The following is a 27,658-nucleotide window of genomic DNA, read 5'->3' on the forward strand; positions in this document are numbered from 1 at the left end:
CATCCTTTATTGCCATGTTATACTTTGGTAGGAAGGTTACTCCTAAAATACATAATAGATTACAAATTGTTACTAGATATAGAAGGATGTTAGCTTCTTTCTTGGCAAATATATTACTTGGAAAACACATGATGCAATTTATTAGTCGCAAGGATAAGAAATCAGTCAGTACTAGTACTAAACCCCAGAGTAGCTGTGGATATTAAGATTTTATGATGAATAACAAAGTCTATCATTTTACAGCCATGGAATGTATGACACACTTGGTTCACGTTTATCTCAGTGAGTTTATAATTTGCTCTCCAACATAAAGAACCGCATAAAATTTACGACATTAAACTTTATCTAGAGTGAACTGAGTAAACTTTGCTGCAAAATGTATCAACCTCATGTGTTGACGTTTGACTATTATTCAAATTAAAGTACTGAGGCTAGGAAAAAAAGGGTGAAGGATAATTACCAGAAGTATAAGTCCGAGTTATAGGTGTCCATTTATATGGTGGTCTAGACCAAGGAAGGAGCTTAGGAGCTGAGTTTAGAGACAGAGCAGGTGCTGGTGAGCAGATTCTGGTAGGTTATGTGTGTTTAGAATATCCTGCATCTTTTGAAGAGGCTGTATGTGGTGGATTAAATATAGTTGAGAGAAGGAGAGCAGAAGTAGGAGAGAATATTTCATTATAGTTAGTAATTATCTTCTCCACAACAATCCTCTGTTTCTCCATAGATTTCACGAGCTCGTGTGGAGGAGCAGTACTTTCTGACCTGAACCACCAATATTTCTGTTGTTAATATTTGACATATTATTGTAAATCTTGGTCAGAACAGCGACCTAAGCGCAAAGGAAAATTGAAATGGATGAAACATTCAGCCATATTTTAATTACGACTGAGCTGTCGATTACAACAATTACCAAAAAAAGTCAGAGCAAAAATTCTTCTAACTTGTTGTTTACGGGTTGTGCTTACTTATTAGATCTGTGAGATTTCTTTTAAAATGCTTCCGCATAGTTGAAGAAAATTTCACACAAAGTTACACATTTATAAGGTATGACAAATTATTTATGGTTTTTAAGTGTTTACTTGCAAAGTTCATTAATATGGCACCATAAACAAACTTAGGTCAAACTCTTTTTAATAAAAAATTGGTAAAGCTTACCTAAAAAGGTTTGGAGCCCAGACTATAGCAAGATTGGATGCTGTCATGCTAGTAACTTCACACATCTCCGATAACCTAGAGAGGTGTCTAAACATCCACTGGGCTGTTCTGCAACACAATGATTACAGAGATCTTTAAGTCACATGGAGTTTATGATATGATGGAAGTTGAAGTTCATGTCAGTCAAGGGGAGACAATTTCATGAGAAATATGGTTGTTAGAGTGACATTATTGAAATTAAATCTATACAGATATTTGTTAATAACTCTAAACAAACTGTAGGTTTAATTATCATGGTGAAATATCAGACTACCAACTATAAACCAAGGGTTGAAGGTTTTCTACAATCTGAGGTGTCTGAAGATGACAATAAACTGAGAGTGTATACAAGCGGATCAACCAGAGAAACTGCTGGTTGTATCATTGTTTAGTTTACCTGTAATAGGATGGAGACAGTCTCTCTATGTACTGCTTGAGCTCCTCTATACCTTGCACTCCCACCTCCTAAATAGTAAAGTACTTCTAGTATTAGCTAAGTTGATACGAAGGTTTCAGGAAAGTTAAATTAACATAACTAAGAACATAAAATTCGCTCAAAAAATGCATGGTGTGTCAAACCGCCAAAGAAATATTACAAAGGTCAAGTCAAGGTCACATACACTCTCAAAACTGTATACATCATTATAACAATTCCACTACATCTAACAATATTTTCTAAAATTCAAAATGAAGTTGTAATTTGTTTTTTAATAATATAAACATTTAGGTAGTACTACAAATTTGATTTTCATAAAACAATCATAAAATAAGAGTATGCGGATAATTTGCAGATGTGAGAAATAAGTACATTTTTATTCAGATTTCAAGGCATCAAAGATTTTCATGAACTTCACAAAAATGCGTGTTGACTTCTCCGCTCTACTTCAACATAATTTTCAAGTTCTCACACTATACCTGAAATTTGTATATAATACCTCTACTTATTGTAATGACTACTTACATTCAACATTTCTGTCTGACCGAGTAAAGAGCCCGGAAGGTTCCTGAAATATTCTTTGAGTACAGCAGCAATTGTATACGGTTCCTCATCCTTCAGGTCTACTACCTTAGTTGTTGATGAGAGTTTAGACCTACAAACACCAATAAGGACCACTTATAGCTGATGTCTAACTTCTACAAGAGACTCTATGAGTATAGCCTTCATGCTACAGAAAACAGCTATTTTTGTTGCTGACTTTAGTTAGTTAAAAATATCATATATCCTTACAAATAGGCTGAGTTTGAAACTGGTTGACAAATACGTGCATATCCGTGAATGCGATCAAATGAAATGACACTACACTAACTTAATTTCAAAAACTACAACTCAAACCATGCTAAGCATTCGACTAGGAGCCTGTTACTTATATTTTGTTTTATAATGTATCGAATGGTTTCGCTTGCAAACATGCTGCAGATAAAGTTTCTTTCAAAAAAATGACAAACTGGCGCAGTTTGCCTTTTTTCTGTCCAGCTTTTGTTCACACGAAATAGCTCTCAGGCGCACACACAAAGCGGCGTATGGTGAACAGTCTGTGAATGGTTGGTTGGATCATTTGCATGTCTTTGCTAATCATTTACAATTTTAAATGCAGTTTATTTGTATTATTAGTACCACTAGTAAAACTGACAAAATTTTATCATTTTTATTAAAAGTAAAACATGACAATAATGGTTATCATTTTCATGAATCCTTTTCCACAACCTGTTGCTGTAATAAGTACGGTATGTTACAAATTGTATTGTTGGCTTCTACGTGAACTTCTATAAATTCACCGTTTCAGCACTGCTTTTCTAGGATCGGCTTACTTTTGAAATAGGCTCGTTTGCGAAAATATACAATAATACGTTTGCTATAAAACTGAAGCCGTTAGCTCTGCCACAAAAATTTAATAGGTGTAAGTTTGACAATGTATAAAATTACCTTAGATTGTGAACCTTAGACGCTCCTGCAGATACTCTGTATATTCCATGCACTATTCCTCGCTCCTCAATAGCCTTATTGCATATCTGAACAATCACAGGCACTACAACCGCAGAAGACTGTTTTTACTTATTTACAACATACACAACCTTCCACTCAGAACTTGGCGAACTCAGTGGATAGATGGTAAGTTAGACCAACTTGTATTACTCTACTGACCCCTTTATACTTTATACTGATAGTCAGTTCTAAACTTTACTAGTAAATACAATCTGAGTCTTTGAAAGAAAGCAACAAGAGTAACTTACCATCACCTGATGGCTTTTCTCCCATCAGAGACTTTTTCAAGGAGATTCCGGTCTTGTCTTTTGCAAAGACTTGTAATAGCCACGTTTTCAACACTAAAATAATTATAATTATTATTATATTGTTGATAAAACTGTTAGTACTAACAAATCTTGGTAAACCTTTAACAATACTGTTAGTTATGCGTGTTATTTACAAAATAAGTAGACTAAAGCATAATATAGTTTACGCAAGTAAGTATAGCCAACATATCGCTTGTTTTATGTAAATAAAGCATACTTACTGATGAGTCTGGCGGAATTGGTCTACTTGTAGCCAGTTGAATAATATTCCCACTTTGAACGCACAGAGCAGTGTTGCTGAGCCAGCTTACTGATGCAGTCGTTAGAGCAAAGTATGACGCTGTAACTTTTTGTCCAACAATGGGTGAACGTAACGTTATCATTGTTGGTGCACAGAGGCATTTTACTACAGGCAGCAAAGTATTAGAGCTTTACATGCTGTTCAAAATTGGGTCTCATGTACATGAACATGCCCTAAAGTAATATAAAAACTGTATAAATATGCTACGAAATAGACTACTAAAGCATTCCAGAGATGATGAAAACAAAGTTAACTTTCCTGTGTAACCTGAAACATCGTTTGTAGCGTATTGTTGCTCACTTCAACAGTTTTGTTTATTCTATTTGTGAAAGTACATCAACAATTTGATTGATGATTAGTACCATTATTAATATACAAGTATGACCAGCCTAATTTCTATGATGTTGCCCCTGAAGATAAAAAAGAACCCTTCTACATTCAATGACAAACAGTCAAGAATTGAATGTTTATTTGATTGAATTGAAAAATACAGAACTCAATATCAGACTGAAAGTTGATGATATTCATTTGTCAATAAGTTTGTTATAATGCATTTAAAAAAAACTGCACTTGTTATTTCAAAATAAGTTGCTGAGTTGCTGATAAGCATTTTGTTTTTAGCGAACCGCTTCTATGAATAGATGTAAATTTATTACTAAAACCTAAAGCTTTTCAATAATAAAAAATTGCTAGTTGTATTTATATTTTTAATCGCTTAGTCAGATTTTAGGCCAATTCAAATAAATTATGACTCATAAAAGCTCTGTGACAATCTGGATGGATTTACATTGTAGTTCTGCTGGAGGACAATCATGTCAAACTTGTTTCAGTATTTGTCTCCTTTTGACACTTTTTAACTTTTGATTGCGCGACTCTTGTAATAATCATTCTTCTTTATGCATTTCAATTATAATTATTGCGACTTGAAGGAACTTGAGCTAAATTTTCATTTAAAAAAGTTAAAATATCACAGACTTCAAATGCTTTGTATTTTCCTAAAATAAAAGTTTTCCTCCTTTGATTTATTTTTTTCACAGGTAAATGTTTGCTAGATTGAGTCTAGCAACTAGATAACAAAGTATGCTAGAGCTAAAGTTGTAAAATGTCCATAATAATTACTATAATGACCTCAATGTAGTTGTGATGGAACGCTAGGTTGCCATCCTTCTGTATAAATTTTAATGGGAGTTATATTCCCTTTTTATCTTTTTGTAACCACGCCCCTAAAGAAGGCTGGTCCTTGTATTTCATTTACATAATCTAATGTACTTAAGGCAGGGTCTCGGCTCTTATTAGTGGTTCAAATATATGCATTGCATTTGGAACCACACTCTTTCTGTTACCTTGAGCGATATCAGAACCACCCCAAGCATATAGCTAACTCCAAAGACCTAGTCTATGGGCTGTGCTGTGGTGATAAATTCATAGAAGCATTGTCGACCCCGTCGACCTCCGGTCGACCTTGTCGACCTAATACAAAAACCACTCTGGGAGCAATCCCTTGTGCAAGGTGGTTGATGTTGACCGGTGGTGTAAGTCGACCTAGTCGCCTCCGCGTGTTGGTCACGGGCAACCCGCACACAGCCCCTGTGAAGGGTGAATGCAGACCGGTAGAATAAGCCGACCTAGTCGCCTCTACGTGTTGGTCGCAGGATCCAACACACTGGTGGCAGCAGTGGGATCTGACTGCGGTAATTCGGACTTATAAGACAAACCTTGTAACCATGCCAAACAGCCGACGGAGTGCTACCAGAGATCTGGCTGAGGCAGAGCTACAACAGGTCGACCAGATTGGTCAGCTGACAGAGGCTATTACTAGAGCCTTACAAATGCCTAAGAAGGAAGCTAGCTTCAAGCCACCGAAGTTCGATGGGAGTGAAGATGTGGAACTGTTCATCTCCCAGTTCGAGGAGGTTGCAGAAGCTAATGAGTGGAATGAGAAGGCCACTCTCCTCCACCTGCGTGAGACATTGAAGAAGGGAGCCAGAGGTTGTAGTCGAGGAGACTCGCCTGCCTCCATCTTCTCGGCCTTATGCACCAATTACGGGCTCTCCCCGAGAGAGGCTAAGAGCAGGCTCCACCAAAAGAGGGAACCCAAGACTAGCCTCCAAGAACACGCAACGGAGATGGAGCGTCTAGTGAAGATAGCATACGCTGACCTTCCGGATTCCTACCAAGCTAATATGGCCATGGATGCGTTTTCCCTGACTCTGGGAAACACACACCTCCAACGCCATCTTTTAGCAGTAAGAGCCCAGAGCTTAGAGGAAGCAGTGCAGGCAGGGAATGAGTTCCTGCAAATTCAGCCCACTCTTCCTCGGTCTGGTGCTCGACCCATAGTAATGACAGTAGAGGAGGAGGAGACTACCCCTGCTACAGTCGCCCCCGTCCACTCGGATCCTCCATCAGCCACCCTGAATGACGTCTTAATGGCTATAAAAGGGTTAACAGATGGACTAAAAGAAGGAAACCGACTGGGGCAACGGGGAGCAGAGAAAAGGGACCCTAACTGTTGGGGTTGCGGCCAGACAGGACATGTACGACGCCGGTGCCCTCAAGTTATCCAAAGACAATCACCTCAAGCCACGAGGTCGGGAAACGGTTCCCATCCACAGCAGTAGGGGGAAGTGCTGACTGTGGATCTACCATACCAAGGCAAGGCCAGTGGCAACGGCCACGACGGACTAGGCGACACAGGCTCCCCCCCTGCTCGCCACCGGTCCCCTTGCATAACCAATATCAGCCCTTACCTGAGTGTGCAGGTCTCCCACCCTCAGAAACCAAGGAGGAAACATACGTCTGGCCAAAGCCGTCTCGGCCTTCCCAAAAAGGCCCCCAGAGAATGAGTAAAGCCAGACGAACTCATGGAGATGAATTGTGGAAGCCACATAATAGCAGCTATTTCTTGCCAGGTCGCATCGGAGGGCAGCCCGTCCAGTTTCTCGTGGACACCGGATGCACATCTAATCTGTTGGGACGACATGTTTTTGAGCGCTTACCCAAGGATGTCAAAAGCCAATTAGAGGTTCGAGAAGACTATGGACGGATGGCAGATGGTACACGGCTGCAATTTCACGGACTCATCACTCTCCCAGTCAGAGTCAGGAGTGTCCAAGTCACTGTATCTCTAGTGGTGTGTGCCCTGAAGGAGGATGCCATCCTGGGCATGCCCTTCTTGGTCGACCACCACTGTGAGATGAATTTCCAGCAACCCACGCTGGTGTTAAATGGGCAGAAATTGACTTGCACTGACAGAGAGGGTCGACCCCTGACAAGTGAGGTTCAAATAATGCGAGCCACAACACTTCCCCCTCGAACCGAAGTCCTGGTTGCTGGGCGTCTCACGTCCTCATCCTATCAGCCGGTCGGGTTAATCGAGGGAGTAAGAAGCAGTTATATGGTGGCCGCCAGCCTACATCAACCCGGTAAAAAGGGGAGAGTGGCCATCCGCTGCATGAATCCTACCGACCATCCAGTCAGTGTCACGGCAGGGACGATTGTAGGACAATACACTGGAGTAGGGCCGGACGAAATAGGGGTTCCCTGGACAGCAAAAGAGGATGACGAGACTCCTAAGGAACCTCCCCCTTCTCCTTCAAGCGTGCCCCCCCACATGCAAGACTTGCTCCAACAGGCGGCACCACATTGCTCGTCCCCTACCGAGCACCGAAGGATGGAAGACCTTTTGGTCCGTTATGCGGATGTGTTCAGCCAAGGAAGCGAAGACGTGGGGCGTACCACCCTGGTACAGCATGAAATCCTCCTTCTCCTAGAGGCACAACCCATCCGTCAACACCCATATCGAGTAGGACATGAGAAAGAAGCCGAAATCGAGCGACAGGTTTCGGCCCTGGAGAAACAAGGCATGATTGAACCCGCTCACGGGGCCTGGAGCTCTCCGGTGGTCTTGGTGAGGAAGAAGGATGGGGCGTGGCGATTATGTGTGGACTATAGAAAGCTCAATAGTGTCACCCGCCAGGACGCCTACCCCCTTCCCCGGATTGACGAGAGTTTAGATGCCTTGTCCGGCAGCAAATTTTTCAGTACCCTGGATATGATGAGCGGGTATTGGCAGGTACCTCTCTCTGCCGAGGCCCAGGAACGGTCAGCATTCACCACACGCAGTGGATTATGGAGATGGAAGGTGCTCCCCTTTGGGCTGACCTCCGCTCCGGCTACCTTCCAGCGGCTAATGGAACGCGTCCTCCAAGGGTTACACTGGAAAACCTTGCTGTTATACCTAGACGACATCATCGTCATGTCGGCAGATTTCTCTAGTCATGTAACCAGGCTGGCAGAGGTGTTGGAACGATTGAGGCAAGCAGGGTTAAAATTGAAGCCCTCTAAATGCAGTCTGTTCTAGACCCAAGTTAAGTACCTGGGCCACATAGTCAGCGACACTGGAGTGGCTACCGACCCTGAGAAGATTCAGGCCATCAGTGAATGGGCAGCACCACAGGATGTGACTCAGTTAAGATCGTATTTGGGTACCACTGGGTACTACCACCGATACGTACCTGACTACGCCTCGATCGCCAAACCTCTCACCTTGTTGACAAGCGAGGGGGTCCCCTGGAAGTGGGAGGAAGACGAACAGGAAGCTTTCCTTAAGCTCAAGTGGTCACTGACGCACGCTCCAGTACTGGCATATCCTGATCCCTCTTTACCCTACGTGCTCGATACCGATGCTAGTAACGTGGGGACCGGGGCTGTGTTATCCCAGGTCCAGCAAGGCAAGGAGCAACCTATAGCCTACTATAGCAAGACCCTTTCCCCCGCCGAACGCAACTACTGCGTGACTAGAAGAGAGTTGCTGGCAGTCGTGCTAGCTGTCCGACATTTCCGGCCCTACCTATATGGCAGAGAGTTTACTATCCGGACAGATCATGCCTCCTTGGTTTGGCTGCACCGAAGGAAGGAACCCTCTTGCCAGGTGGCCCGGTGGCTGGAGAGCCTAGCCGAGCACAAGTATCGAATTATCCATCGAAAAGGCGTTAAGCACGGTAACGCCGATGGGTTGAGTCGACAACAGTGCATCGACTGCCGGCAGTGTGCTGCCATTGAGAAGCGGGATTGGGGGCCAACTAGGTCACAAGTGTGTGACTCTCTAGTAACCCCTGGGACAAATTGGGAAACTACTGTACCAGTGGACCCAATTACAGTACAGCCACCAAGAGGTACAGGAGGACCCAGTCTTAGCGCCCACCAGTTGGACGAGGACGAATGGCCTCGACTACCCAGCCGCAGACATACAGGGCCCAGTCTCCCGACTCCCACACCAGCCAGCCTAGTTCCAGTACGGCTGCCATGCGGTGCGGGGTCACCGAGAGTGTTGGACAACCCCCTCAGAAAGTCTCAAAACCCTCGGTTACGGGCCGTCAAGGTGGCAGGTGAGCCAGGGCTCGTTGTAGAGACTGATAAAGTTGCGGTACCAGCAGACGCTAAAGCCACGAATTTAGACCTCTCACCACCAGCTGCCCCAAAGGTCCCGGAATTGTTGACAGTGGTGCGAACTTCGCTGGATGAGGTACGAGCATTGCAACAGAGACCCGCTACCGACCTAGGGATAATTTACCAGGCCGTCAGGAACCGGAAAAGAATCGAAGAGGCCGTACTACAAGTAGGTAGCCCCGAGTTGCAGCGATTGGCCCGGATGTTCCATCAGCTCCAGATTGACGAATCAGGTGTATTGACCCTTCATCTCATTCAGAATGGGCGAGAAAGGGTGGTGGTGGTATGCCCCCAAACACTGAGACAAGAGATCCTGTGGAAGGCCCACGAACAAACTCACTGCGGTGTGGAAAGGACCCTGAAGCGCGTCCAGCTGGATTGGTACTGGCCGGGCATGACTGGAGATATCAGGAGGGCAGTTCTCTCTTGCGAAGTTTGCCAGCGGGCTAAGACGGGAAAGGCCCGGACCTCCGGGAACCGACAGCGACTGTACGCCGGGCGGCCATGGCAGCGTCTAGCCGTAGATTTGGTGGGACCCCTACCTCAGACACCTCGAGGAAATAGCTGGGTGTTGGTACTCACTGACCATTTCACTCGGTGGTCGGATGCCTTAGCTATCCCTGACGCTACAGCCCCAACGGTGGCCCAGGTCTTGGATGAGCGAGTATTTAGTTACTTCGGTCTGCCCGAAATTATCCACGCCGACCAGGGGAGCCAATTCGAGTCCTCCTTGTTCCAAGAGCTATGTGACTTATGGGGAGTCGACAAATCTAGGACCACTCCGTACCACCCCGAAGGGAATGGTGTGGTTGAAAGAAACAATCGGGTATTGGGTGACTCCCTACGAGCCCTTTTACTGGGCAGAGGACAAGAAGACTGAGATCAATTACTGCCGCAGATCATGCGGACGTTGCGAGGGCTACCGCACTCCGCCACTAAGGAAACACCAAATTATTTGAAGTTGGGTCGAGAGCTTCGTCTTCCTGACCAATTGCTGCATGGAAATAGGTTGGAATCATTTAAGAGCACACACGAGTACGTCCAGACTGTTCACGACCGGTTGATGCAAGCCCATACTCTCCTCCGAGATAGACAGAAGGAGATTGTATCAACCGATGTGAGAGAGCCTCCGCTATTTAATGAGGGTGACCTCGTATGGTTGCTAAGCAAACGGCGAAGAAAAGGGGAAAATCCGAAATTAGCGGCCAAGTATGTGGGGCCCTATCGCGTACTAAGGAGTCACGAAAATCATACTTACGAAATAGAAAGATATGGACAGCGATCCACTCAGGCTGAAGGAAGATTAAGGCTCTGTTGCCCTAGCCCGGTGCAACAAGGACGAGCCCCAGCTGAAGTCGAACCTGCCCGACGTCCCAAAATGAGAGGTTACCCCCGGAGACGAGTACCACGAGAAAACGGTAATCCAGATGCCGTTATCTCAGAATCACTTCTGCCTAGTCGATTAATGGAATTACCAATACCACAATCGCCGGGAAGATTGGAATCACTTCGGTTTCCCAGCAAAGATTTTTTGGTCTCTCCAGGGGAACACAACCCTAACTCGAGGGCTGGCCCCGACCCTGGCTGCGAATTGGCGACCGAGGAAGCAAAAACTACGAGGAACGTAGGAGCTCAGGCTAGTACCGCTGGGGCTGGAAACACCACAAGGCCCCAACGAATAAGAAAGCCCCCTGCGTATTTAGCAGATTATGACACCAGTACTGTCCAATCAGGAGAAGCCAGAAGGGGTCAAGGTCAGAGGGCGGCCATTTTGGAAACCAAAGAAAGCGCGCTCATTGCTTGTTATCAGCTCGATACGCACACACACACGTATCTACACCCTCCAGCCATGGAAGTGACCAAGGAGACCGTTAAGGAGGCCTCTCCAATTACCGGAGCCTTGCCCCTACTATCGGAGTTAGTGATTCCATTGGAACTACACCCGGCTCCCAGAAAGACATTAACGACGGTCGGGAGCATACAGAGCCGACTGGGAGACGTTCGACCCCGAGTCACGGTGGACGCCCTTCGGGAGGAGGCCTCTAACCTCCGACGGGCGGCCCGTCGCCTAGAAGATTTGGCCAATCGAATGTCGACCCAATGAAGATTGCGACCGAATCCGTTAAAGACATGGACTATCTCCATTTTATGGTGTGTCCTAGTTTGTTTGTGTTTCCTTATATTATTTTATTCTTTTTTTTTTTTTGGTTTGGTTTTATATAGCCGATTGTCGTCTATAGGGGCGGCGTGTGTGATGGAACGCTAGGTTGCCATCCTTCTGTATAAATTTTAATGGGAGTTATATTCCCTTTTTATCTTTTTGTAACCACGCCCCTAAAGAAGGCTGGTCCTTGTACTTCATTTACATAATCTAATGTACTTAAGGCAGGGTCTCGGCTCTTATTAGTGGTTCAAATATATGCATTGCATTTGGAACCACACTCTTTCTGTTACCTTGAGCGACATCAGAACCACCCCAAGCATATAGCTAACTCCAAAGACCTAGTCTATGGGCTGTGCTGTGGTGATAAATTCATAGAAGCATTGTCGACCCCGTCGACCTCCGGTCGACCTTGTCGACCTAATACAAAAACCACTCTGGGAGCAATCCCTTGTGCAAGGTGGTTGATGTTGACCGGTGGTGTAAGTCGACCTAGTCGCCTCCGCGTGTTGGTCACGGGCAACCCGCACACAGCCCCTGTGAAAGGTGAATGCAAACCGGTAGAATAAGCCGACCTAGTCGCCTCTACGTGTTGGTCGCAGGATCCAACACATAGTATTAAACTGCTGCATCAAAAATATTCATTAGTCAGGAGTTTTCCTCTCTTAGCCTAACGGAAACTAATATTCCTTATTTTCATTTTCAAAGTTCTTCTATCCCCATTTCATACAAACAATTAATTGTTTTCTATAACTAGTGTTGCAGACTTTTGTTTCCAGTATATACATATACTTTTTTATTCAAATGTTGAAACGGTAGCATGTTTAAAGAACCTGTCTGAAAAGAATACACTCTAGTTAGTCGAGTTTATTTCACAGCCCAAATATTCTAGGAGAACTTTTTCATAAATACTGTAGGTATTAATAAAATATTTTTATGCTATGAGTGTTTTTATAACTACATATAGCATAAAAACAATGCATTATATAAAAGTATAAAAAAAAGCAATTGTAACATAAAAAGGTCCATATGAAATGACTATCAATAAAATCTTTAAAAGTTGTATTCTGTTTGTGAATTGTAAACAGACGTGCTAACTCAGTGTACATATGGAGATAGAGCTGGTGATAGGGATATGAGATGTTTACTGTTCTAACTTTGATTAGGTAAAGTTTAAACTAGCTAATTGGAGGTGTACTCGACTGCATATTTGTTTATAGCGCTGGCTGCAGTACCAACCTTGCAGGTACAAAAAAGTGAATTAAATGAAAAACACATCATAATGCAAAATTTTAATTTTGGTATTTACATACACGCAAATTATTTTATTTTTAGTTTGTGATAAATAAACCTTTATTGAAGGGTAGAGTGTGATACTTTATTACTATGGTCAAAACATGCCACAACCGGTATTACATAATGCAATGACTAACTTGCCATGTTATACCAACAATTGATTTTTATTGTAGCAGCTAAAATGTTTTACGATAAGAAATACTATAGCAACTAAGACGCTTTTAAGCGTGTTAGTTAGCAATTTCTTCTTTGGTAGTTAGCAAGCTCTACAATTCTTATTTTAGCGACTAAGATGGACTGTGACACATTTTTACTAGTAAGTAGGCAATCCTACGTACATCAGAATACCCATTCTCTTCCACTTTTAGTTATGAAGTGGTGTAACCTTCTAGGTCCGAGTAGATTATATTACTAACAACAGCTTTATTTTAATATGTTCAGCTATTGGATTTTGAGTAGGATGGTTTTTGTGAACAGTGTTTCAGGATCAGGTTCATGGTGCAAAATGAAAACTCCTGACATGTTTAACTCTTCTCCAGTTTTATACAGCAGTGTAAAGTAAACTATACTGTATTTCTGTTTTATGCCATGATTGTGGAAACTCACAGCCTTTCTATATTTTGTAATATTATCTTATCTTAATATTATGCAGTAGTATATGAGTCATGAATTTGTGTGTTTTAATTAATATTGAGATGCAAGCTTCCATCCAGATGTTGTTATTATAAATTATCTAATGTACATGTAGCCTTTGTCAGGGAACTCCGAGTAGAGAATTAAGCGGAGGAAGTTGTTAAGTTCTCAAGTAAGACTTTGGAAACACTTAAAATATTAAGATTTGTTTTGATGTGATGGAACTAAAGTGGCTAATATTGAAATAATTTAAATGTATTTGTAACTAAATAAATTAAAAATAGAAATAAAACAAGAAACAATTGAATTAAATAATACAAAAACAATGTTAGTAAAAGAATGTTATCAATTAAGAAACAGCAGTTCTCAGGAATTATGAAGAGAGACAACTATTACACATTATATGCAACACGGAGAGAAGAGATCTATTGTCAGATCTTCAACATTGTTTTTGTAATTGCAGAAATGTAGCCCCATCTGACTATTTAGTATAACAAGCCTTGGAAAAACATTCTGCATCAGTTTCCGTCCTTCAGCCAGTTTTACTGGCATGAGACCGAGTCATTGACACCATATCTCCAAAAGTTCAAAAAGTTTCTACATTGATGAGTGTGATGGAAATTCAAGTATAAGTCAAGGAAGATGACTGTTTCGTACTTGTTGACTTAAAATTAGATGGGCTCTTATCATAGACTGCGTTCTTAAGAGAAGATGTTGTTGTGTATCGAAAGTTGCCCGATATTCGGTCGATTGCTATCACATCCTTTATTGCCATGTCATACTTTGGTAGGAAGGTTACTCCTAAAATACATAATAGATTACAAATTGTTATTAGATATAGAAGAATGCTAGCTTCTTTCTTGGCAAATATATTACTTGGAAAACACATGATGCAATTTATTAGTCGCAGGGAAAAGAAATCAGTCAGTACTAGTACTAAACCCCAGAGTAGCTGTGGATATTAAGATTTTATAATGAATAACAAAGTCTATCATTTTACAGCCATGGAATGTATGACACACTTGGTTCACGTTTATCTCAGTGAGTTCATAATTTGCTCTCCAACATAAAGAACCGCATAAAATTTATGACATTAAACTTTATCTAGAGTGAACTGAGTAAATCTTGCTGCAAAATGTATCAACCTCATGTGTTGACGTTTGACTATTATTCAAATTAAAGTACTGAGGCAAGGAAAAAAAGGGTGAAGGATAATTACTAGAAGTATAAGACCGAGTTATAGGTGTCCATTTATATGGTGGTCTAGACCAAGGAAGGAGCTTAGGAGCTGAGTTTAGAGACAGAGCAGGTGCTGGTGAGCAGATTCTGGTAGGTTTGGTGTGTTTAGAATATCCTGCATCTTTTGAGGAGGCTGTATGTGGTGGATTAAATATAGTTGAGGGAAGGAGAGCAGGAGTAGGAGAGAATATTTCATTATAGTTAGTAATTATCTTCTCCACAACAATCCTCTGTTTCTCCATAGATTTCACGAGCTCGTGTGGAGGAGCAGTACTTTCTGACCTGAACCACCAATAATTCTGTTGTTAATATTTGACATATTATTGTAAATCTTGGTCAGAACAGCGACCTAAGCGCAAAGGAAAATTGAAATGGATGAAACATTCAGCCATATTTTAATTACGACTGAGCTGTCGATTACAACAATTACCAAAAAAAGTCAGAGCAAAAATTCTTCTAACATGTTGTTTACGGGTTGTGCTTACTTATTAGATCTGTGAGATTTCTTTTAAAATGCTTCCGCATAGTTGAAGAAAATTTCACACAAAGTTACACATTTATAAGGTATGACAAATTATTTATGGTTTTTAAGTGTTTACTTGCAAAGTTCATTAATATGGCACCATAAACAAATTTAGGTCAAACTCTTTTTAATAAAAAATTGGTAAAGCTTACCTAAAAAGGTTTGGAGCCCAGACTATAGCAAGATTGGATGCTGTCATGCTAGTAACTTCACACATCTCCGATAACCTAGAGAGGTGTCTAAACATCCACTGGGCTGTTCTGCAACACAATGATTACAGAGCTTTTTAAGTCACATGGAGTTTATGATATGATGGAAGTTGAAGTTCATGTCAGTCAAGGGGAGACAATTTCATGAGAATTATGGTTGTTAGAGTGACATTATTGAAATTAAATCTATACAGATATTTGTTAATAACTCTAAACAGACTGTAGGTTTAATTATCATGGTGAAATATCAGACTACCAACTATAAACCAAGGGTTAAGGGTTTTCTACAATCTGAGGTTGCTGAAGATGACAATAAACTGAGAGTGTATACAAGCGGATCAACCAGAGAAACTGCTGGTTGTATCATTGTTTAGTTTACCTGTAATAGGATGGAGACAGTCTCTCTATGTACTGCTTGAGCTCCTCTATACCTTCCACTCCCACCTCCTAAATAGTAAAGTACTTCTAGTATTAGCTAAGTTGATACGAAGGTTTCAGGAAAATTAAATTAACATGACTAAGAACATAAAATTCGCTCAAAAAAATGCATGGTGTGTCAAACCGCCAAAGAAATATTACAAAGGTCAAGTGAAGGTCACATACAATCTCAAAACTATATACATCATTATAACAATTCCACTACATCTAACAATATTTTCTAAAATTCAAAATGAAGTTGTAATTTGTTTTTTAATAATATAAACATTTAGGTAGTACTACAAATTTGATTTTCGTAAAACAATCATAAAATAAGAGTATGCGGATAATTTGCAGATGTGAGAAATAAGTACTTTTTTATTCAGATTTCAAGGCATCAAAGATTTTCATGAACTTCACAAAAATGCGTGTCCACTTCTCCGCTCTACTTCAACATAATTTTCAAGTTCTCACACTATACCTGAAATTTGTATATAATACCTCAACTTATTTGTAATGATTACTTACATTCAACATTTCTGTCTGACCGAGTAAAGAGCCCGGAAGGTTCCTGAAATATTCTTTGAGTACAGCAGCAATTGTATACGGTTCCTCATCTTTCAGGTCTACTACCTTAGTTGTTGATGAGAGTTTAGACCTACAAACACCAATAAGGGCCACTTATAGTTCATGTCTAACTTCTACAAGAGACTCCATGAGTATAGCCTTCATGCTACAGAAAACAGCTATTTTTATTGCTGACTTTAGTTAGTTAAAAATATCATATATCCTTACAAATAGGCTGAGTTTGAAACTGGTTGACAAATACGTGCATATCTGTGAATGCGATCAAATGAAATGACACTACACTAACTTAATTTCAAAAACTACAACTCGAACCATGCTAAGCATTCGACTAGGAGCCTGTTACTTATATTTTGTTTTATAATGTATCGAATGGTTTCGCTTGCAAACATGTTGCAGATAAAGTTTCTTTCAAAAAAATGACAAACTGGCGCAGTTTGCCTTTTTTCTATCCAGCTTTTGTTCACACGAAATAGCTCTCAGGCGCACACACAAAGCGGCGTATGGTGAACAGTCTGTGAATGGTTGGTTGGATCATTTGCATGTCTTTGCTAATCATTTACAATTTTAAATGCAGTTTATTTGTATTATTAGTACCACTAATAAAACTGACAAAATTTTATCATTTTTATTAAAAGTAAAACATGACAATAATGGTTATCATTTTCATGAATCCTTTTCCACAACCTGTTGCTGTAATAAGTATGGTATGTTACTAATTGTAGGGTTGGCTTCTACGTGAACTTCTATAAGTTTACCGTTTCAGCACTGCTTTTCTAGGGTCAGCTTATTTTTGAAATAGACTCGTTTGCGAAAATATACAATAATGCGTTTGCTACAAAACTGAAGCCTTTAGCTCTGCCACAAAAATTTAATAGGTGTAAATTTGACAATGTATAAAATTACCTTAGATTGTGAACCTTAGACGCTCCTACAGATACTCTGTATATTCCATGCACTATTCCTCGCTCCTCAATAGCCTTAGTGCATATCTGAACAATCACAGGCACTACAACCGCAGAAGAATGTTTTTACTTATTTACAACATACACAACCTTCCACTCAGAACTTGGCGAACTCAGTGGATAGATGGTAAGCTAGACCAACTTGTACTACTCTACTGACCCCTTTATACTCTATACTGATAGTCAGTTCTAAACTTTACTAGTAAATACAATCTGAGTCTTTGAAAGAAAGCAACAAGAGTAACTTACCATCACCTGATGGCTTTTCTCCCATCAGAGACTTTTTCAAGGAGATTCCGGTCTTGTCTTTTGCAAAGACTTGTAATAGCCACGTTTTCAACACTAAAATAATTATAATTAATATTATATTGTTGATAAAAATGTTAGTACTAACAAATCTTGATAAACCTTTAAAAATACTGTTAGTTATGCGTGTTATTTACAAAATAAGTAGACTAAAGCGTAATATAGTTTACGCAAGTAAGTATAGCCAACATATCGCTTGTTTTATGTAAATAAAGCATACTTACTGATGAGTCTGGCGGAATTGGTCTACTTGTAGCCAGTTGAATAATATTCTCACTTTGAACGCACAGAGCAGTGTTGCTGAGCCAGCTTACTGATGCAGTCGTTAGAGCAAAGTATGACGCTGTAACTTTTTGTCCAACAATGGGTGAACGTAACGTTATCATTGTTGGTGCATAGAGGCATTTTACTACAGGCAGCAAAGCATTAGAGCTTTACATGCTGTTCAAAATTGGGTCTCATGTACATGAACATGCCCTAAAGTAATATAAAAACTGTATAAATATGCTACAAAATAGACTACGAAAGCATTCCAGAGATGATGAAAACAAAGTTAACTTTCCTGTGTAACCTGAAACATAGTTTGTAGCGTATTGTTGCTCACTTCAACAGTTTTGTTTATTCTATTTGTGAAAGTACATCAACAATTTGATTGATGATTAGTACCATTATTAATATACAAGTATGACCAGCCTAATTTCTATGATGTTGCCCCTGAAGATAAAAAAAGAACCCTTCTAATTTCAATGACAAACAGTCAAGAATTGAATGTTTATTTGATTGAATTGAAAAATACAGAACTCAATATCAGACTGAAAGTTGATGATATTCATTTGTCAATAAGTTTGTTATAATGCATTTAAAAAAAACTCCACTTGTTATTTCAAAATAAGTTGCTGAGTTGCTGATAAGCATTTTGTTTTTAGCGAACCGCTTCTATGAATAGATGTAAATTTATTACTAAAACCTAAAGCTTTTCAATAATAAAAAATTGCTAGTTGTATTTATATTTTTAATCGCATAGTCAGATTTTAGGCCAATTCAAATAAATTATGACTCATAAAAGCTCTGTGACAATCTGGATGGATTTACATTGTAGTTCTGCTGGAGGACAATCATGTCAAACTTGTTTCAGTATTTGTCTCCTTTTGACACTTTTTAACTTTTGATTGCGCGACTCTTGTAATAATCATTCTTCTTTATGCATTTCAATTATAATTATTGCGACTTGAAGGAACTTGAGCTAAATTTTCATTTAAAAAAGTTAAAATATCACAGACTTCAAATGCTTTGTATTTTCCTAAAATAAAAGTTTTCCTCCTTTGATTTATTTTTTTCACAGGTAAATGTTTGCTAGATTGAGTCTAGCAACTAGATAACAAAGTATGCTAGAGCTAAAGTTGTAAAATGTCCATAATAATTACTATAATGACCTCAATGTAGTATTAAACTGCTGCACCAAAAATATTCATTAGTCAGGAGTTTTCCTCTCTTAGCCTAACGGAAACGAATATTCCTTATTTTCATTTTCAAAGTTCTTCTATTCCCATTTCATACAAATAATTAATTGTTTTCTATAACTAGTGTTGCAGACTTTTGTTTCCAGTATATACATATACTTTTTTATTCAAATGTTGAAACGGTAGCATGTTTAAAGAACCTGTCTGAAAAGAATACACTCTAGTTAGTCGAGTTTATTTCACAGCCCAAATATTCTAGGGGAACTTTTTCATAAATACTGTAGGTATTAATAAAATATTTTTATGCTATGAGTGTTTTTATAACTACATATAGCATAAAAACAATGCATTATATAAAAATAGGAAAAAAAAGCAATTGTAACATAAAAAAGTCCATATGAAATGACTATCAATAAAATCTTTAAAAGTTGTAGCCTATTCTGTTTGTGAATTGTAAACAGACGTGCTAACTCAGTGTACATATGGAGATAGAGCTGGTGATAGGGATATGAGATGTTTACTGTTCTAACTTTGATTAGGTAAAGTTTAAACTAGCTAATTGGAGGTGTACTCGACTGCATATTTGTTTATAGCGCTGGCTGCAGTACCAACCTTGCAGGTACAAAAAGTGAATTAAATGAAAAACACATCATAATGCAAAAGTTTAATTTTGGTATTTACATACACGCAAATTATTTTATTTTTAGTTTGTGATAAACAAACCTTTATTGAAGGGTAGAGTGTGATACTTTATTACTATGGTCAAAACATGCCACAACTGGTATTACATAATGCAGTGACTAACTTGCCATGTTATAACAACAAATGATTTTTATCGTAGCAGCTAAAATGTTTTACGATAAGAAATACTATAGCAACTAACACGCTTTTATGCGTGTTAGTTAGCAATTTCTACTTTGGTAGTTAGCAAGCTCTACTATTCTTATTTTAGCGACTAAGATGGACTGTGACACATTTTTACTAGTAAGTAGGCATTCCTATGTACATCAGAATACCCATTCTCCTCCACTTTTAGTTATGAAGTGGTGTAACCTTCTAGGTCCGAGTAGATTATATTACTAACAACAGCTTTATTTTAATATGTTCAGCTATTGGATTTTGGGTAGGATGGTTTTTGTGAACAGTGTTTCAGGATCAGGTTCTTGGTGCAAAATGAAAACTCCTGACATGCTTAACTCTTCTCCAGTTTTATACAGCAGTGTAAAGTAAACTATACTGTATTTCTGTTTTATGCCATGATTGTGGAAACTCACAGCCTTTCTATATTTTGTAATATTATCTTATCTTAATATTATGCAGTAGTACATGAGTCATGAATTTGTGTGTTTTAATTAATATTGAGATGCAAGCTTCCACCAGATGTTGTTATTACAAGTTATCTAATGTACATGTAGCCTTTGTCAGGGAACTCCGAGTAGAGAGTTAAGCGGAGGAAGTTGTCAAGTTCTCAAGTAAGACTTTGAAAACACTTAAAATATTAAGATTTGTTTTGGTGTGATGGAACTAAAGTGGCCAATATTGAAATAATTTAAATGTATTTGTAACTAAATAAATTAAAAATAGAAATAAAACAAGAAACAAGTAAATTGATTAATACAAAAACAATGTTAGTAAAAGAATGTTATCAATTAAGAAACAGCAGTTTTCAGGACTTATGAAGAGAGACAACTATTACACATTATATGCAACACGGAGAGAAGAGATCTATTGTCAGATCTTCAACGTTGTTTTTGTAATTGTAGAACTGTTGCCCCATCTGACTATTTAGTATAACAAGCCTTCGAAAAACAATCTGCATCATTTTCCGTCCTTCAGCCAGCTTTACTGGCATGAGACCGAGTCATTGACACCATATCTCCAAAAGTTAAAAAAGTTTCTAAAATGATGAGTGTGATGGAAATTCAAGTATAAGTCAAAGAAGATGACTGTTTCGTACTTGTTGACTTAAAATTAGATGGGCTCTTATCATAGACTGCGTTCTTAAGAGAAGATGTTGTTGTGTATCCAAAGTTGCCCGATATTCGGTCGATTGCTATCACATCCTTTATTGCCATGTCATACTTTGGTAGGAAGGTTACTCCTAAAATACGTAATAGATTACAAATTGTTACTAGATATAGAAGGATGCTAGTTTCTTTCTTGGCAAATATATTACTTGGAAAACACATGATGCAATTTATTAGTCGCAAGGATAAGAAATCAGTCAGTACTAGTACTAAACCCCAGAATAGCTGTGGATATTAAGATTTTATGATGAATAACAAAGTCTATCATTTTACAGCCATAGAATGTATGACACACTTGGTTCACGTTTATCTCAGTGAGTTTATAATTTGCTCTCCAACATAAAGAACCGCATAAAATTTACGACATTAAACTTTATCTAGAGTGAGCTGAGTAAATTTCACTGCAAAATGTATCAACCTCATGTGTTGACGTTTGACTATTATTCAAATTAAAGTACTGAGGCTAGGAAAAAAAGGGTTAAAAATAGTTACCAGAAGTATAAGACCGAGTTATAGGTGTCCATTTATATGGTGGTCTAGACCAAGGAAGGAGCTTAGGAGCTGAGTTTAGAGACAGAGCAGGTGCTGGTGAGCAGATTCTGGTAGGTTTGGTGTGTTTAGAATATCCTGCATCTTTTAAGGAAGCTGTATGTGGTGGATTAAATATAGTTGAGGAAAGGAGAGCAGTAGGAGAGAATATTTCATTATAGTTAGTAATTATCTTCTCCACAACAATCCTCTGTTTCTCCATAGATTTCACGAGCTCGTGTGGAGGAGCAGTACTTTCTGACCTGAACCACCAATAGTTCTGTTGTTAATATTTGTCATATTATTGTAAATCTTGGTCAGAACAGCTACCTAACCGCAAAGGAAAATTGAAATGGATGAAACATTCAGCCATATTTTAATTACGACTGAGCTGTTGATTACAACAATTACCAAAAAAGTCAGAACAAAAATTCTTCTAACATGTTGTTTACGGGTTGTGTTTACTTATTAGATCTGTGAGATTTCTTTTAAAATGCTTCCGCATAGTTGAAGAAAATTTCACACAAAGTTACACATTTATAAGGTATGACAAATTATCTATGGTTTTTAAGTGTTTACTTGCAAAGTTCATTAATATGGCACCATAAACAAACTTAGGTCAAACTCTTTTTAATAAAAAATTGGTAAAGCTTACCTAAAAAGGTTTGGAGCCCAGACTATAGCAAGATTGGATGCTGTCATGCTAGTAACTTCACACATCTCAGATAACCTAGAGAGGTGTCTAAACATCCACTGGGCTGTTCTGCAACACAATGATTACAGAGCTTTTTAAGTCACATGGAGTTTATGATATGATGGAAGTTGAAGTTCACGTCAGTCAAGAGAAGACAATTTCATGAGAATTATGGTTGTTAGAGTGACATTATTGAAATTAAATCTATACAGATATTTGTTAATAACTCTAAACAGACTGTAGGTTTAATTATCATGGTGAAATATCAGAATACCAACTATAAACCAAGGGTTAAGGGTTTTCTACAATCTGAGGTTGCTGAAGATGACAATAAACTGAGAGTGTATACAAGCGGATCAACCAGAGAAACTGCTGGTTGTATCATTGTTTAGTTTACCTGTAATAGGATGGAGACAGTCTCTCTATGTACTGCTTGAGCTCCTCTATACCTTCCACTCCCACCTCCTAAATAGTAAAGTACTTCTAGTATTAGCTAAGTTGATACGAAGGTTTCAGGAAAATTAAATTAACATAACTAAAAACATAAAAGTTGCTCAAAAAAATGCATGGTGTGTCAAACCGCCAAAAAAATATTACAAAGGTCAAGTCAAGGTCACATACACTCTCAAAACTGTATACATCATTATAACAATTCCACTACATCTAACAATATTTTGTAAAATTCAAAATGAAGTTGCAAATTGTTTTTTAATAATATAAACATTTAGGTAGTAGTACAAATTTGATTTTCATAAAACAATCATAAAATAAGAGTATGCGGATAATTTGCAGATGTGAGAAATAAGTACTTTTTTATTCAGATTTCAAGGCATCAAAGATTTTCATGAACTTCACAAAAATGCGTGTTGACTTCTCCGCTCTACTTCAACATAATTTTCAAGTTCTCACACTATACCTGAAATTTGTATATAATAACCTCTACTTATTTGTAATGACTACTTACATTCAACATTTCTGTCTGACCGAGTAAAGAGCCCGAAAGGTTCCTGGAATATTCTTTGAGTACAGCAGCAATAGTATACGGTTCCTCATCCTTCAGGTCTACTACCTTAGTTGTTGATGAGAGTTTAGACCTACAAACACCAATAAGGGCCACTTATAGTTCATGTCTAACTTCTACAAGAGACTCTATGAGTATAGACTTCATGCTACAGAAAGCAGCTATTTTTGTTGCTGACTTTAGTTAGTTAAAAATATCATATATCCTTACAAATAGGCTGAGTTTGAAACTGGTTGACAAATACGTGCATATCTGTGAATGCGATCAAATGAAATGACACTACACTAACTTAATTTCAAAAACTACAACTCGAACCATGCTAAGCATTCGACTAGGAGCCTGTTACTTATATTTTGTTTTATAATGTATCGAAGGGTTTCGCTTGCAAACATGTTGCATATGAAGTTTCTTTCAAAAAAATGAAAAACTGGCGCAGTTTGCCTTTTTTCTGTCCAGCTTTTGTTCACACGAAATAGCTCTCAGGCGCACACACAAAGCAGCGTATGGTGAACAGTCTGTGAATGGTTGGTTGGATCATTTGCATGTCTTTGCTAATCATTTACAATTTTACATGCAGTTTATTTGTATTATTAGTACCGCTAGTAAAACTGACAAAATTTTATCATTTTTATTAAAAGTAAAACATGACAATAATGGTTATCATTTTCATGAATCCTTTTCCACAACCCTTTGCTGTAATAAGTACAGTATGTTACGAATTGTATTGTTGGCTTCTACGTGAACTTCTATAAATTCACCGTTTCAGCACTGCTTTTCTAGGGTCGGCTTATTTTTGAAATAGACTCGTTTGCGAAAATATACAATAATACGTTTGCTACAAAACTGAAGCCTTTAGCTCTGCCACAAAAATTTAATAGGTGTAAGTTTGACAATGTATAAAATTACCTTAGATTGTGAACCTTAGACGCTCCTGCAGATACTCTGTATATTCCATGCACTATTCCTCGCTCCTCAATAGCCTTAGTGCATATCTGAACAATCACAGGCACTACAACCGCAGAAGAATGTTTTTACTTATTTACAACATACACAACCTTCCATTCAGAACTTGGTGAACTCAGTGGATAGATGGTAAGTTAGACCAACTTGTACTACTCTACTGACCCCTTTATACTCTATACTGATAGTCAGTTCTAAATTTTACTAGTAAATACAATCTGAGTCTTTGAAAGAAAGCAACAAGAGTAACTTACCATCACCTGATGGCTTTTCTTCCATCAGAGTCTTTTTCAAGGAGATTCCGGTCTTGTCTTTTGCAAAGACTTGTAACAGCCACGTTTTCAACACTAAAATAATTATAATTAATATTATATTGTTGATAAAAATGTTAGTACTAAAAAATCTTGGGAAACCTTTAACGATACTGTTAGTTATGTATGTTATTTACAAAATAAGTAGACTAAAGCATAATATGGTTTACGCAAGTAAGTATAGCCAGCATATCGCTTGTTTTATGTAAATAAAGCATACTTACTGATGAGTCTGGCGGAATTGGTCTACTTGTAGCCAGTTGAATAATATTCTCACTTTGAACGCACAGAGCAGTGTTGCTGAGCCAGCTTACTGATGCAGTCGTTAGAGCAAAGTATGACGCTGTAACTTTTTGTCCAACAATGGGTGAACGTAACGTTATCATTGTTGGTGCATAGAGGCATTTTACTACAGGCAGCAAAGTATTAGAGCTTTACATGCTGTTCAAAATTGGGTCTCACGTACATGAACATGCCCTAAAGTAATATAAAAACTGTATAAATATGCTACGAAATAGACTACTAAAGCATTCCAGAGATGATGAAAACAAAGTTAACTTTCCTGTGTAACCTGAAACATAGTTTGTAGCGTAGTGTTGCTCACTTCAACAGTTTTGTTTATTCTATTTGTAAAAGTACATCAGCAACTTGATTGATGATTAGTACCATTATTAATATACAAGTATGACCAGCCTAATTTCTATGATGTTGCCCCTGAAGATAAAAAAGAACTCTTCTAATTTTAATGACAAACAGTCAAGAATTGAATGTTTATTTGATTGAATTGAAAAATACAGAACTCAATATCAGACTGAAAGTTGATGATATTCATTTGTCAATGAGTTTGTTATTATGCATTTAAAAAAAACTCCACTTGTTATTTCAAAATAAGTTGCTGAGTTGCTGATAAGCATTTTGTTTTTAGCGCAACGCTTTTATGAATAGATGTAAATTTATTACTAAAACCTAAAGCTTTTCAATAATAAAAAATTGCTAGTTGTAATTAGATTTTTAATCGTAATTCAGATTTGAGGCCAATTCAAATAAATTATGACTCATAAAAGCTCTGTGACAATCTGGATGGATTTACATTGTAGTTCTGCTGGAGGACAATCATGTCAAACTTGTTTCAGTATTTGTCTCCTTTTGACACTTTTTAACTTTTGATTGCGCGACTCTTTTAATGATCATTCTTCTTTATGCATTCCAATTATAATTATTGCGACGTGAAGGTACTTGAGCTAATTGTTCATTTAAAAAAGTTAAAATATTACAGACTTCAAATGCTTTGTATTTTCCTAAAATAAAAGTTTTCCTCCTTTGATTTATTTTTTTCACAGGTAAATGTTTGCTAGATTGAGTCTAGCAACTAGATAACAAAGTATGCTAGAGCTAAAGTTGTAAAATGTTCATAATAATTACTATAATGACCTCAATGTAGTATTAAACTGCTGCATCAAAAATATTCATTAGTCAGGAGTTTTCCTCTCTTAGCCTAACGGAAACGAATATTCCTTATTTTCATTTTCAAAGTTCTTCTATCCCCATTTCATACCAACAAATAACTGTTTTCTATAACTAGTGTCGCAGACTTTTGTTTCCAGTATATACATATACTTTTTTATTCAAATGTTGAAACGGTAGCATGTTTAAAGAACCAGTCTGAAAAGAATACACTCTAGTTAGTCGAGTTTATTTCACAGCCCAAATATTCTAGGGGAACTGTTTCATAAATACTGTAGGTATTAAATAAAATATTTTTATGCTATGAGTGTTTTTATAACTACATATAGCATAAAAACAATGCATTATATAAAAGTATGAAAAAAAAATGCAATTGTAACATAAAAAAGTCTATATGAAATGACTATCAATAAAATCTTTAAAAGTTGTATTCTGTTGGTGAATTGTAAACAGACGTGCTAACTCAGTGTAAATATGGAGATAGAGCTGGTGATAAGGATATGAGATGTTTATTGTTCTAACTTTGATTAGGTAAAGTTTAAACTAGCTAATTGGAGGTGTACTCGACTGCATATTTGTTTATAGCGCTGGCTGCAGTACCAACCTTGCAGGTACAAAAAAGTGAATTAAATGAAAAACACATTATAATGCAAAAGTTTAATTTTTGTATTTACATACACGCAAATTATTTTATTTTTAGTTTGTGATAAACAAACCTTTATTGAAGGGTAGAGTGTGATACTTTATTACTATGGTCAAAACATGCCATAACTGGTATTACATAATGCAATGACTAACTTGCCATGTTATACCAACAAATGATTTTTATTGTAGCAGCTAAAATGTTTTACGATAAGAAATACTATAGCAACTAAGACGCTTTTATGCGTGTTAGTTAGCAATTTCTACTTTGGTAGTTAGCAAGCTCTACTATTCTTATTTTAGCGACTAAGATGGAGTGTGACACATTTTTACTAGTAAGTAGGCATTCCTACGTACATCAGAATACCCGTTCTCCTCCACTTTTAGTTATGAACTGGTGTAACCCACTAGGTCCGAGTAGATTATATTACTAACAACAACTTTATTTTAATATGTTCAGCTATTGGATTTGTGGTAAAATGGTTTTTGTGAACAGTGTTTCAGGACCAGGTTCATGGTGCAAAATGAAAACTCCCGACATGTCTAACTCTTCTCCAGTTTTATACAGCAGTGTAAAGTAAACTATACTGTATTTCTGTTTTATGGCATGATTGTGGAAACTCACAGCCTTTTCTATATTTTGTAATATTATCTTAATATTATGCAGTAGTATATGAGTCATGAATTTGTGTGTTTTAATTAATATTGAGATGCAAGCTTCCACCAGATGTTGTTATTATAAGTTATCTAATGTACATGTACCCTTTGTCAGGGAACTCCGAGTAGAGAGTTGAGCGGAGGAAGTTGTCAAGTTCTCAAGTAAGACTTTGGAAACACTTAAAATATTAAGATTTGTTTTGGTGTGATAGAACTAAAGTGGCTAATATTGCAATAATTTAAATGTATTTGTAACTAAATAAATTAAAAATAGAAATAAAACAAGAAACAAGTAAATTGATTAATACAAAAACAATGTTAG

The 27,658-nt window shown here is 38.0% G+C and overlaps 1 protein-coding gene across 1 annotated transcript; it reads right to left on the reverse strand.

Annotated features, from left to right (window-relative positions):
- Positions 1-575: 575 nt before the first annotated feature.
- LOC137390690 (GTPase-activating protein rrc-1-like) lies at positions 576-3,451 on the reverse strand. The gene is made up of 6 exons (XM_068077013.1): positions 3,427-3,451; positions 3,119-3,221; positions 2,156-2,285; positions 1,592-1,659; positions 1,156-1,263; positions 576-762 (listed from the first exon to the last, which is right to left on the reverse strand). Exons 1-6 carry the CDS (start codon positions 3,449-3,451, stop codon positions 576-578), a joined length of 621 nt encoding a protein of 206 aa, XP_067933114.1.
- Between the last annotated feature and the right edge of the window lie 24,207 nt (positions 3,452-27,658).

The sequence above is a fragment of the Watersipora subatra genome, chromosome 3 (assembly GCF_963576615.1).
Source record: "Watersipora subatra chromosome 3, tzWatSuba1.1, whole genome shotgun sequence".
Classification (NCBI taxonomy): Eukaryota; Metazoa; Bryozoa; class Gymnolaemata; order Cheilostomatida; family Watersiporidae; genus Watersipora; species Watersipora subatra.

Bases quoted from the DNA above. Each gene is read 5' to 3' on its own strand.
- LOC137390690 (XM_068077013.1), bottom strand. From the start codon at position 3,451: ATGGGAGAAAAGCCATCAGGTGATG. The intron at 3,222-3,426 runs GTAAGTTACTCT...CTGCGGTTGTAG, and splicing joins AGAAAAGCCATCAGGTGATG to TGCCTGTGATTGTTCAGATA. The intron at 2,286-3,118 runs GTAATTTTATAC...TGGTGTTTGTAG, and splicing joins TCTAAGGTTCACAATCTAAG to GTCTAAACTCTCATCAACAA.